The 12,835-nt window shown below is 33.1% G+C and overlaps 1 protein-coding gene across 2 annotated transcripts; it reads right to left on the bottom strand.

Annotated features, from left to right (window-relative positions):
* Positions 1 to 2,317: 2,317 nt before the first annotated feature.
* Positions 2,318 to 8,214, bottom strand: LOC105749172 (ovomucoid). 2 transcript variants are annotated; one of them, XR_004231451.1, is made up of 4 exons: positions 7,771 to 8,214; positions 7,299 to 7,336; positions 3,492 to 3,610; positions 2,318 to 2,532 (listed from the first exon to the last, which is right to left on the bottom strand). XR_004231451.1 is itself a non-coding variant. In XM_031949515.1 (4 exons), the coding sequence occupies exons 1-4, from the start codon at positions 8,002 to 8,004 to the stop codon at positions 2,475 to 2,477; spliced, it is 285 nt and encodes a 94-aa protein (XP_031805375.1). In that variant the 5' UTR covers positions 8,005 to 8,214; the 3' UTR covers positions 2,318 to 2,474. The 2 variants fall into 2 exon arrangements, 1 of the variants encoding a protein (XP_031805375.1); XM_031949515.1 differs by having other exon boundaries at positions 7,935 to 8,214.
* Positions 8,215 to 12,835: the final 4,621 nt, after the last annotated feature.

Below are 12,835 nucleotides of genomic sequence, written 5' to 3'. Positions count from 1 at the left end.
ACTTGGAGAAGATAGGGGAATTCCTGACTTGGTCCTGACCAAAGAATCTTTAAGATTTGGAGATTTGTTTGGATTTAGCAATCATTACTGAAAAAAATTGTTAAAATAAAACAAAATAAAATAAAACTATGCTGTTCATGCATAATGACCTCATTCAAACATTTGTGTTTGAAGATGCACATTGTCTAAAAGACAAGAAGCATAAAGTAATTATAAAATGGACAAAAACTTTTGTGAACTGTTTAGATGGTTATGTATAAACAAACATTTAAAAACCTGGTCAATTGCTGATGAGAGCTGCATAAAACGATGCAAACCATGAAGTGAGATACCAATGGAAAAATGCATAAGTATCAGTCTTCTGAAAGTTCTTTACTTTTGAGAAAATAGCAGAAGTAGGAGGTGTGAAAAGGAGAAATGTATCATACAATTAATGATTCTGCTTCTGGTTCTAAGAAGTAGTTGTTGTTTTTCTATCACTCTATCAACATGAAACTCTACATAATGATTTTGGTTATGTGGGTAAAGAAAGAATTGTAGAACTATTGCTGAGGCGATTTTACTGGCTTAAGGTGACAGTGAATATCACCAAAAATAAGAAATGAATTCATTGTGTGCAGACAAAAGTACTCCTACTTTTTGCTGCTGACTTGGAAAATACAAGTACTAGCAAGTCTTTGGAACTTGTCTACTTGATTTTCTGTCTCTTGAATGAGATAGCATAAGTATGTCATGAGTATTGTTGGTGATACTCAACCATATCCTTATTTGGTATGTTCAATCCCAATAGCAGCCAAAGGTCTCTGGGGAAAATAGTATTTTAGTATAAATTCAACCATCAAGTATCCCTGAAAACAACTACACAAAAATCCTGAAGATTGGACAGTCACATCAAGGATCTTATTGAGAATATAAGATATTGCAAATCCTAGTCATAGAACCAAAGTCTCCTATGTTATATTCCATTATGCAAGATTGTTTGCACATACTACTATTAATTATTGTTGTTGTTATGGCTATTGCTATTTTTGTTTTGCTTATACATAATGTTCTGAGATGATTTTATAGAATTTTGGTTAATAACCTTTTCTCTGGTTTTTCATGCTATCATACAACAGCTAGATTTTTCAAGGACCCTCCAAATTTCAAATCTGTGAGAGAAATATAACCACTTGGGCAAGGAATTGGCTGGCTGAAAATCCCTTTGTGATTTGTAGTGCTTTTCTGTTTTAAAAGGATGGAAATTAATGAGAGATCAGGCCTAGAACATAGATAGATAGTTTTGACAGATAGTAACTTGTTTGCATAGAGATGTTTAAATATAAGGGGAGAGGAAGAAAGAAAAGCATATGATGGCAATTGAGTGATTAAACATCTACAGGTCTCTTAGTCAGGGCTCTGAAGGGTGAAATCTATATGAGCTAGCACAGAGGACAGTAGATAGGGGTGGAGGATGGTTGTGATACTCTCATTCCAGTAGGGGAGGTGATGAAGACACTCCTTATAGAAGGTATAAGCAGACCAAATTATATGTCTTACTCATACTAAATTTTGGGGTTTTAAAAAAATTGGTAGAAAAGTACATGTATTTGAATTTTAAAATATTAATTGCATAAACACCTATGATTGATGTTTTCTTTAAGTTTTCTAGCATCCTTTGTTTGCTTGATAAGAGGGTGGGAGAGCAATGAGAGGTATTCAAAAGAGAGGATTCTTTATTACAGTTGTAGAAACTAAATCTTCAGCCCTTTGCTAGAGGGAATTATTGTCTAAATGTATGCATAAGCACAAGTCCTTTTAGCAACACAAAAATTGCTGCAAATTTGGCCCTGTTACATAAGTTTTTCTCACACATGCAAGCCAAGGTGGCATGTCAAGGTAGTCACTCAATGTTCAGATTTCTTCAGGATCCTGTTATTTTGCCTTAAATGAGTATCATCTATTTCTTACTCTTCATGCTTCAAGGACTAAAGATCTAAAACTAGAATGTGGTGTATCTGCCTGACAATTATCCATCAGGTTAATTTTTTTCCACTTTTATTTGCTGTCTAAAAATAAACTCAATAGTATTGAGAGCTTAGTTAGTTATTAGGACCATTGGGATCAGCTGCTGCTTTACTCATCCCGTAGTCCCACTGACTTCTCTTTTCATTTGTAGTAAAATGGGAGAGGGGAAACAATGTCTCCCTTACTAAAGGTAATGGTCAGTGAGGTAGAGACTTTGTATGACTCATTCAGGAAAGAATCATTCATCTGAAATTTGGGGAAAAAAACTCACCATACTCAACTCAAAGACATTCCAGAGAGGTTCATAAAGTTCAGGGTTTAAAATTATTTAATTTTAACAGATACAAATAGAACAAACAATATTTCTTGCAACATTCGAGTAAAAAGCAACAGAAACAGTGATTATACACTTCCTGGCATTAGATGAGAAGAACAACAGCTGTGCAGTGGGTCCCAGGTCCATATAATCAGAGAACATGATAGCAGTGACCATAATGCTTAAATTTAACTGTGTCTAGGGTGTCCCTAGGACAAGGAGTAAAAGAAATCATTATTCACATGAAAACAAAATCAATTTCTAAAATTCTACAGAAAAAATCTCTGTGACAGCCTCAGCCAACATAGAGATCGAACATCAATTTTTTATATCAAAGATATTCTTAAGACTTAATACAATCACAAACACTTATTTAAACATTTTCATGACAGCTATTTAACTGATACTGATACTAGCGGTATAAATACAAATTAATAATTAAAAATGATGAAGTAGAATAAGAAAGCATAGATTTAGAATAATGGTTTGAGAGATACAAAACATTCATGTGAGAGAAATTTATCACAAGACAAAGATTTGACATTTATTATATGAAATAAATCATGGGCTCAACCAAACATGACTAAACAAAGCAGAATCATATAAGATTAAGCAATTAATTGGGTTCCTGAACCCAAAAGTCTCAGGAGAGAGCAGGACCAAGGGAAAGATCTAGAGCATAATGGGTTGAATTAGGGAAGAGGGACCAGAGAGGGGATAGGAAGGAACTAGGTGGAGTATACTGTTTGACAGGAACCAAATTTGTCTTAAGATATGCTAATCAAGAAAGTCTCAGAGTTGATCTATTTCTATATAGCAATGAAAACAGATGAGTGAATTAAAATTACCGTTTAAAGTTCAGGTTCCACATCAGTAATATTTAGCATTTATATATCATTTTAAAGTTTATAAAATACCTTAAATATGGTGTCTCATTTCATTCTCACAATACTTTGGGGAAGCAGATAGTATTAATATTCTTTATTAGTAAGATAATTGTTAAAGAAAAGAGAGCTCTTAACAGAGTGAGGTGAGAAAAAATGCTCCTCCCATTAAAAGTATGGGATTATGCATTCCATAAATACAGAAACTGGAAATTATTGCTGTATATAAAATATTGTCCAATCGAATGGTTAAGTCCCCGGGGTTATTATTTTTTAATACTTACCTAACAACATTGCAAAATTCACATTCATTGCGATGTGTTTTGCCATTTGTAGAACAGACAGGATCATAATTTTTGTCACATACGTGTGGTGGTAGTTTTTCAAACTGCTTGCAGTCAGGCTATAAGAATCACAGATAACTATTATGGATCAGCTATTATATATACAAAGAATCTTGTCACTTGAGGACCTACCATATCAAACCCTCAGTAATGGCCAAAGTATAAAAGCATCTTGTGATTTGGGACAAAAGAATCATGGGATATGAGTTGACAAAGCTAGGGGAGTCTCTGGGTTCAAGGACTGTAACCTAGTCTTGAGTCTGCATCTCAATAAGCCACTGTTCCAAACTGTTACTATCATTAAGAGCCTGAATGAAATCCCACTTCCTCCATGAAGTCTCATCTTTCCTGTAATTCTTATAGCAATCATGGTCTACTAAATTCAATTTTTCATTGGGGCCATTCTCTATGAATAGGTTTTGTTTTTTAATTGACTCATATGTAGGAATTTTATCTCTTCAGTGAGATTACAACCTACTTGATACCATGGACTGGAATAAGAAAGAATCCTTGATTTTACATATGAAGAAAAGGAGGTAGATAGACATTAATTTATATGCCAAGGATCACATTGTCACTAAATAAAAAGAAATGAAATTAGAAATCGTGCCAATAAAAAGCATATGACTAAAATGTACATAATCTTTGACCCAGGGATGCCACTACTATGCTTATATCCCAAGGAAATGAAAGATAGAAAGAAAAGTATTGTATTCACCAAAGAGCCATAATCAGAGCTTCCTAGAGTAACCAAGAACTGGAAACAAAGGAGATGCCTCTCACTCACAAAATAAACTGTATATGGAAGTAATGGAATATCACTACGTCTGGGATCATTATGAAGCATAGAGGGACAGTTTTGTAATGACAAGGAACTGGAAATTGAGTGGATGCCCATCAGTTGGGCAATGGCTACAATGGAATACTATTGTTCTATAAGAAACTGTCAGCAGGAAGATTTCAGAAAAACTTGGAGAGACTTGCATAACTGATGCTAAGTAAATTGAGTAAAACCAAGAGAGCATTGTATACAGCAACAACAAGACTATGTGAAGATCATCTATCATAAACTTGGCTCTTTTCAACAATAAGGTGATTCAGGTCAATTAAAATAGATTTGTGATGGAGAAAGCCATTTGCATCCAGAGAGGGGACTATGGAGACTGAATGTGGATCATAATATAGTATTTTCACCTTTTTTGTTGTTAACTGTTGTTTTCTTGCTCTTTTTTTCTCATTTTTTTCATTTTTGATGATTTTTCTTGTGCAATATTATAAATGTGGAAATATGTTTAAAAGAATTGCACACGTTCAACCTATATTGAATTACTCATTATTTAGAGGATGGGATAGATGTGGAAGAAGGTAGAAAAATTTGGAACACAAGGTTTTGCAAAAGTGAATGTTGAAAACAATCTTTGTCTGTATTTTGAAAAATAAAAAGCTATTTTTATAAAAAAAAAAGAATATAGGGACACATATCATGACATAATGCTGCAAAATCTAGAAAGCAAAATTGTGTGATTAAAATGGTGACTATTACAACAATAAGTAAAGAATAATCTCTGTGCAATTATATTTGACCACAGAGATCAAATACAGAAACTTCTCTTTGTAGGACCCTTCCTACATTTCTGGTGTATAGCTTCTTTGTACATGTTTTTGCTTGTTTTTTCCCCATTTACATTGTGAGTTCTTTGAGGGTAGGAACTGTGTTGTCTCTTTTTGTATAAACATGTTTAGTACAGTGTCTGGAACAAAAAAAAAAAAACATGCTTATTAAATGTTTATTAACTGACTGAAATGGAAGAGAAATCTCTAAATTTCATGCAAAGTGGAAGATTATGGTGTGGAATAGTAGATGCTTTTTGGATTTACTTGGTGCATTATTTTTGTAAAGATAATTTTTCTTTTTCTTTTTATTCTTTAAAATCAGTTAAAAATAGAATATTCCCTGCTTTAAAAAAAAAAAGTAAAGGTCATTTTCAAGCAAAATATATTAATAAAAATTTTTAAATAAATAACTATATTCCTAGGATTTGAAATCAACTCAGATCTTAAGTCTTTTGTGCTTTCTACTATATTATATTGCCACCTATACCTTATATCTGCCTCTATAGGACTTAGTAAAATTCTGGCACACTTAAAACATTCACTTAAAACTTGATTAACTGAACTGAATTGGATATAGCTGACTAAGCTGACATTCATTTTATTTAAAGAAGGAATGAGTTCTGTTCACTCACTAGCTACAGTGCAAAATTACTTCAGTCCATTGGTTGAAGCAAGTAAAGATAATCAAATGATTAATTGGAAATCTCATTTTCATTCTGTAGTTCTTTGACCAAGGGAGAATGAGATAGAAAAAAAGAAACTTTTCATTGTCTACACCCAAATAAATTAATGAAATGTTTAATCTCTGTAAGTTCATTTCTCCATGAGCTACTGGCTTGACAATTTGATTCAATTAGTTCACTGATATGTTCCACATACTAAAAATTTTTCATTTCCCACTGGTCAATTATTTTCACAATCTTATATTTTGTCTTTCTACGAAATCCAGTCTTAGTTATTTCCATATTTTTATTTTTTAAAATAGGACTTTTTCCTATCTTTTTAAAAGGAATTATTGTTGTTACTGTTATACTATAGAAATCTTCTCTCTCTCTCTCTCTCTCTCTCTCTCTCTCTCTCTCTCTCTCTCACACACACACACACACACACACACATACAAATCAGCTCATCAAAAAAAGCCAAGATAATGTACCTGTGTGATAACATGTGTTTCATTCTGTATCTCAAGTCTACCTCTTCTGAGAGGAGAAATACAGTGTTCTCAAGTTTTAAAAAATGGGTATAAAAATCATTATTTTTGTTCTGTACCTGTCCAGTTAGGACTCTCTAAGCTTTTCTGAATTCCTTACATTCATCTTATTTACAATTAAATACTAATTTATTGCCTTCAAATGATAATATTTATTTAGGCTTTCCCTAATTGATGCAACAACACATTTTCAAACAGATGTGGAACACTGTTGACTCAAATGTAACAGGTGTTCAATCTGTCAAATTATTAACCTGTCCATGGTATGTACAAATATCTGTCTTGGTATTATTTTAGTAATTTACCCCAGAGTAGCATTTTAGTTTTTCTTTGTAACATCCACATAAACATTTTTTCAAATGACCTGTAATACATCAAGGTAAGCATGACCTCCAGCAACATAAGATTCCTTTGCCAAACTCTTTAGAAAATAATAGTATGATAGAGGTAAATGTGGAAGATGTCCTGGACTAATTCAATACAAGGAAACATTACATATATAATCTTAAACTTTATTGATGTGTTGGCTATTTTTGCAAAAATTGTAGTTTTTCCTCTTTTTTATTTTATAAGGTAAGTCTCTCTGGAAGGATTAAGAAGGGATATGTTGGAAAATGTTCATGATATAAATATTTGCAATTATATATTACACACATAACAATATATATTATAAATGTTAATTATTTAGCATTAAATGTTAATTTATGACACTAATCTTTAAATATGAATAAATATTAATTTAATGAACAAAATATTGTTAATATTTTAAATATATAATCACATATTAAATATATACTATTGTATATAACTATGTTGACATATGAACATAATATATAATATGTATATAAATGTTACTGATATCAAAGAGCTCTGCGCATGAAGAGCTCTGCCAACATCTAAACAAAGACTAATAAAAAACTTACTTGAATTCTTCCATTGCTAAAGGCATTGATGAAAATATCTGCAACAAAAATATAGATGCAACAAACCATTTGACAAGATCACTTCACAATTATATGGAATGAAAGGGCTTTTACATGCATGTGGACTTGATTTTAAGAGAATACCACAGCTATTAGACAATAAATGATCAGACTGACCAACAAATGATGCTTGTTGATAATACCAGAGTAGGTGAACTATGGGAGGTTTTTAGGAAAACTGTTTTAGAATCAAATTTATAATAAATTCTAATTCAGGAAACCTCTTTTGAATGAACATTTTCTTTTGAGTTAATGCCAGTGAAAACCTAGATATTTCAAAACTAGCAACAACTATGGTATGTTAAGATTATTTAAGTAGTTAGGGATACTTCTGCCTCAATACTTTGTCCAAAAGGTTTTCTTTCTCCCACTGTGCTCACCTTTTGGAATAAATCAAATTCATTAAACTCACCTGTTTGGCAAATCAAATCTTTTAAAAGAGTTTCCCATTTTGATCTAAAACTAGAACTCAAAGAGAGAAGAACAATATATTTCAAGCAACAGAAAATATTAGTTCCCCACAGAAGTTTCTGAAATATCAATGGTTCCACTCCAAGGACTCAGAAAATTGCTCACCTGTGTAACCAGTTACTGCCAAGATGAAGAGCCCTAAGAAAACTTTGTTTATTAGAAAGGAGAAAGCCATTCTACCTTTTGGTTGTTTCCTGGATTTGATTTTCTATGAGGAAAAAAAAAGAAAACAAAGACTGACCCCTTTTGTACCTAAAGATCAAAGACAATTTTTCAATGAACAAAAAAGCATATTTGCATAGCTTCTACTTACATGAAAGTCTGTAACCTTAAATTACTTAGTCTCTTCTTTCCCATATATACAATGTTTTTGATGAATACAATACTTTCTTCATGCCTATTGCAAGAATAGTACATCAAGCTTTCAAGAAATTATAGCTATTCATCTATTATTTATAGACAGAATGGCCATAATGGGACCACCCTTCTTATACAATGTCGTTACTGAGGAGAGATACAAAGCAAAACTCTAAGCTTTTTTGTTTTTCTTGGAGACAGTTATCACCATCACTGTAAATCTGGGTATCTGCTGATCCCTAAGAAACATAACAATGAAAAACTTCCAGAGTTTTAAAATTTAGCAAGATAGCTGGAAACACTCAAGAATGGAAAAAGAGACAGGACATTGACCCAACTGCAGAAGTTAATGACTCACCTCTTAGGGAAGAAGAAAGGTGCAAAAAGATGAAGTGATACTTCTATCTTTTTCCCAGAATGACTCTTAAATATTCACAACCACTTGCACACAAACAGTCCTTTTAAAGGATGAACCAAAAGGGAGGTCTAACTGATGTCAAGTAAAGGAGAGAGCCCTGAGGCAACTTGTGTTCCACCCAGAGATTGTTTTCTGGGAGCTGTATCTTAAATAAAGTCAATAGGAAGTTGAAAAACCAGGAAGAAAGCAAATTTCTTCAGTCTGGAAGAAAAAGGTACTAAAAGAAAGTGGAAGGTCTCAAAAAGATTAAGTGGTCAGGGAACAAACATAACAGGAAAAAAAATGAAGGAAATGGTAATGAAGAGGATCAGAGAAAACAAATCTATGTAAATCCTCTGTCATCTTCACTTCTGACTGCTGCATTGAATATGTGACTTTGACAGACTATAATGTGTCCTGAGGAGAACAATCAGAATAGTGGGGACTAGAGAATGTGCCTTATTGAGATCAGCTGAAGGAATTGAATATGTTTAGACTAATGGCTCCTTTAAGATCACATTCAATTTCTTCTATTTGCTACTCAAAAATCCTAAAATTTTATATTACCTATCTTTCCAACCTGATTATACATTGTCCTTCCTCAAGCACTTTGGTTAAAATAGCTGCTCCCCCTACATGGTGATCTATCCTTTATCTCCAAGAATTCATATACTGTCTCCAAAGACTAGAATGCAGTCATATGGAGCTTACTTCAGTTCTATCTTTAAGGTTTCCTAGTATGCATCATAGTTCAATTCAAGAACAACATCCTGTCAAACATTTTCTCATACTCTCCCCCACTTTCTAAGGTTTTCCTCGAATTGACACTATAATAATTTTGTAGCTAATTACACATGTATTTGGTTTCTCTCCCAATAGAACATATTCACTGAGTATCAAGATCTGAATTTTCTTTTTCCTATCAAAAGCATATTTATTACATGGCAGAGCTTCTTAATTTTTTTTCCACTTGCAACCCCTTTTTGTCTCAAAAAATTTTACATGACTGCAGGTATGTGTATATAAAATAAGTATACAAATCAAATATTTATTGATAATAAAGGGTTGTATGGTTATTACCTATACATCCATTAGAGAGGCTGGAAAATTGGACTGATTTTTCATACTTAAACAGTTTATGGTAGTAATGAGTATGAAGAGATTATCCTTGATTGTATTTGGACATTTGAGTAAGGACACCCAGTACAAATTAGGCTATGCAATGAGGAGGCCCAGCCTAAGGATAATATTTGTATCCCTGAAATATCAAAAGAAAAAGGAAGGCTTTTATTAGTTGGGTCTTACAATGCAAGAAAAAAACTTGGCATACTTACAATCTACATTAGATTAGAACACAGGATCTATTCATCAATCAAAGACTGAAGTTTTTCCTGCTCCACACCTCTTAAGTGAAATTAGTTACAAATTTTTTGATGTAATGATTTTCATTATTACCTAGGTCCATCTTTGTCTTACTGCTGCAACAGAAAATTTTGGAAAATTAGTTAAAGTTGTAATTCATATAAAAACCAAACTTCTATTGACTCATTCCCAAAATGTGATGTTCTCTTGTCTTCTAATAACGCCTATACTGGTAAATAAATAAAACAGTAGGAAGAAGATTATGGCACCATAGCACAAAGATCCCACATATTATGACTAGGTATTATATATACCAGAAATGCAAAGTTGGTTTAATATTAGTAAAATTATTGTTGACCATATCAATAACAAAAGTAACAGAAATTACATGATTATTTCAATATATGCTGAAAAAACATTTGGCTAAAAACAATACACATGCTTATTAAAAACAGCAGATAGAATAAAATACAGAAATGGGAAATAAAAGATTTACTTCAAATGGTAAGTAGTATTTAACTAAAACTATCAGCAAGAATTATCTATTCGGGGGATAAGCTAGAAGTCTTCTAAATAATATCAGGGGTGAAGCAAGAATGTCTATTGCCAACACTTTTGTTCAATATTGTACTGGAAATGCTAGCTCTATCAATAAGAAAAGAAAAATAAATGGAAGGAATTAAAATATGCAAGGAGGAAATAAGACCATCACTTTTTGCAGAAAATATGTTGGCATAATTAGAGAATATCAGAGAATCTACCAAAAATTAGTTGAAATAATAAACAACTTTAGCAAAGTGGCATGATACAAAATAAATCAATTTATTAATCTTTTGATTTTTTGATTTTTATTATTTTTCTTTTTAAATAGTATTTAATTTTTCCAATTGCATGTAAACATGTTTTTCAACATTCATTTCTAGAAAATTTTAATTTCCAACTTCTTACTCTCTCCCTTACTCCTCCCCACCCCAAGACAGCAAGCAATCTGATATAGGTTATACATGCATAATCATTATAAACATATTTCCATATTTGTCATGTTGTGAAAGAAACATCAGAACAAAAGGGAAAAATCCCAAGAAATAAAAAGTTTTTAAAATAACGTGTTTCAATTTTCATTCAGTGTTTATAGTTCTCTCTTGGGATGTAAATCACATTTTCCTTTAAAGTGTAATGGAAGTGACTTGAACCATCTCATTGTTGAAAAGAGCCACTTCCATCACAGTTGATCATCAATAATCTTGTTGCTTGTTAATATTCTCTTTAAAATATAATATTCTCTTTTGGAGGTTTCCTTGGGGTCTCTTGAGGCAGTCTTTCTTTCAGTTCAATAATTACCACAATTGCAGCCAGGAATTAAAGTCCAAATCATTTATTTTCTCTTTCCAAGTCTTTTCTCCTTTCCTGGGGCTCAGTTAGCTTTCTTAGAGGCCTATCTCTCGCCTTGGTTCCAAGAGCTTAAGCTCCTGATGCCTTCTCTGGCTTCTGAACCTCCCCAACTGAATCCTGGTTGAGGCTCCCAACTTATATTATGCTTTCTTAAAGGTGAGAATCTTGTAGAACTGTAGTAAGTACTAAGTACATATACTGAATGAGAGAACTGTTAAGTATCATGCTTAATTAGATAACCATTGTCTCTATTAATTCTACTGACTTAGCACCTTGTTTCAAGTTCTGGCCCATAACATCTCCCACTTTCTTTTGTTTTTAGAACATAGGTGGTCATGACCTCCCTGACTTCATAAGGAGGTGAGTGAGAAGCCCCAAAAAGGGAGGTAATCATGCCTACCCTGGCTGCTCAAAAAAGGAGTGAAAACATCATTAAAGGAGGTGATCATTCCCTCCCTGACATCTCAGGAAGAGAGATGAAACCACCAAAGGAAATGGGAAATCAAATCAGATTAGCAGGTTTCTGAAGGGGCTCACAGATATACATAAATCCATCAATATGGGAGGTATTATACATAATTACATAAATTACATAAGCACAAAGTAACATAGGCTAGTAGTGATGTAACAAGTAACATGAATCAAAATGAGAATTTATACATGTCCATAAGTCCTAGAAATAATCCAAAAGTAATCTATTGTCCATTATTTCATGTGCCAAGAATCCAATAATTCCTGCAAGGTTTGAAGTCCTGCAATAGTCTTACTATGTGTTAGGGAATCTAATGATTATTGATGGTTTTCAAGTTCTGTAACAGTCTTATTATCAGCCATGCTCTTTCAGTGTTAGATATTTCTTAGGTCTTCTCCTTTGTTTTGAGGTTTTTCACTGTTTTCTTTCTCTCTCTGATGGACAAGGCAAATATGGCTTCTTCTCATCACCTTGCAATTACATTGGAGCTGCTCATTATATTGGAGCTGCTTGCACTGGACACTGCCCTTTTGTTGGGTTAAAAAGCCTAAATTCTCCCCAGTTGTAATCTCTTTCTCCCTTTTGGTTGATTGATCATGTAATCCCTTTCTGCCATGTGATTGTTTTTCAGCTGATTGATCACATCAGAGTCCTGAATTCCAAAGTTGTAACCTCAGCTTCCATCATGCCCCATTTGTCTTTTGATTGAGGTCTTGGAGCTGGGCCCCACCTCTCATTTCCCTGGATCAATCTACATTCTGAGGCCAAGGGGAAGCCCTTGTGGCATTTTGGACATAGGGTTTTAGGTCTTCTCTCACCCTGTCTTCTTACTCTATCTCTATGCCTATGTTGGGCTCTCAGATGTCCAATTTTTTCACACTGAAAACATTGACAAGTCTCTCTAGAAGTCCTTTGCCAAGAAGGACCCTGTATTTCCATGTTTATCATAGATTGGATATAATAAGCATTTGTGGCACAGTGTCTTATGATCTCCTCTAAAGGAGCATCTTTGTGTAGTCCCCATAT

Source organism: Sarcophilus harrisii, chromosome 2 (assembly GCF_902635505.1).
Source record: "Sarcophilus harrisii chromosome 2, mSarHar1.11, whole genome shotgun sequence".
NCBI lineage: Eukaryota > Metazoa > Chordata > Mammalia > Dasyuromorphia > Dasyuridae > Sarcophilus > Sarcophilus harrisii.
Note: the sequence above shows the minus strand (reverse complement) of the source record. Positions and strands in the feature narration are given on the sequence as shown.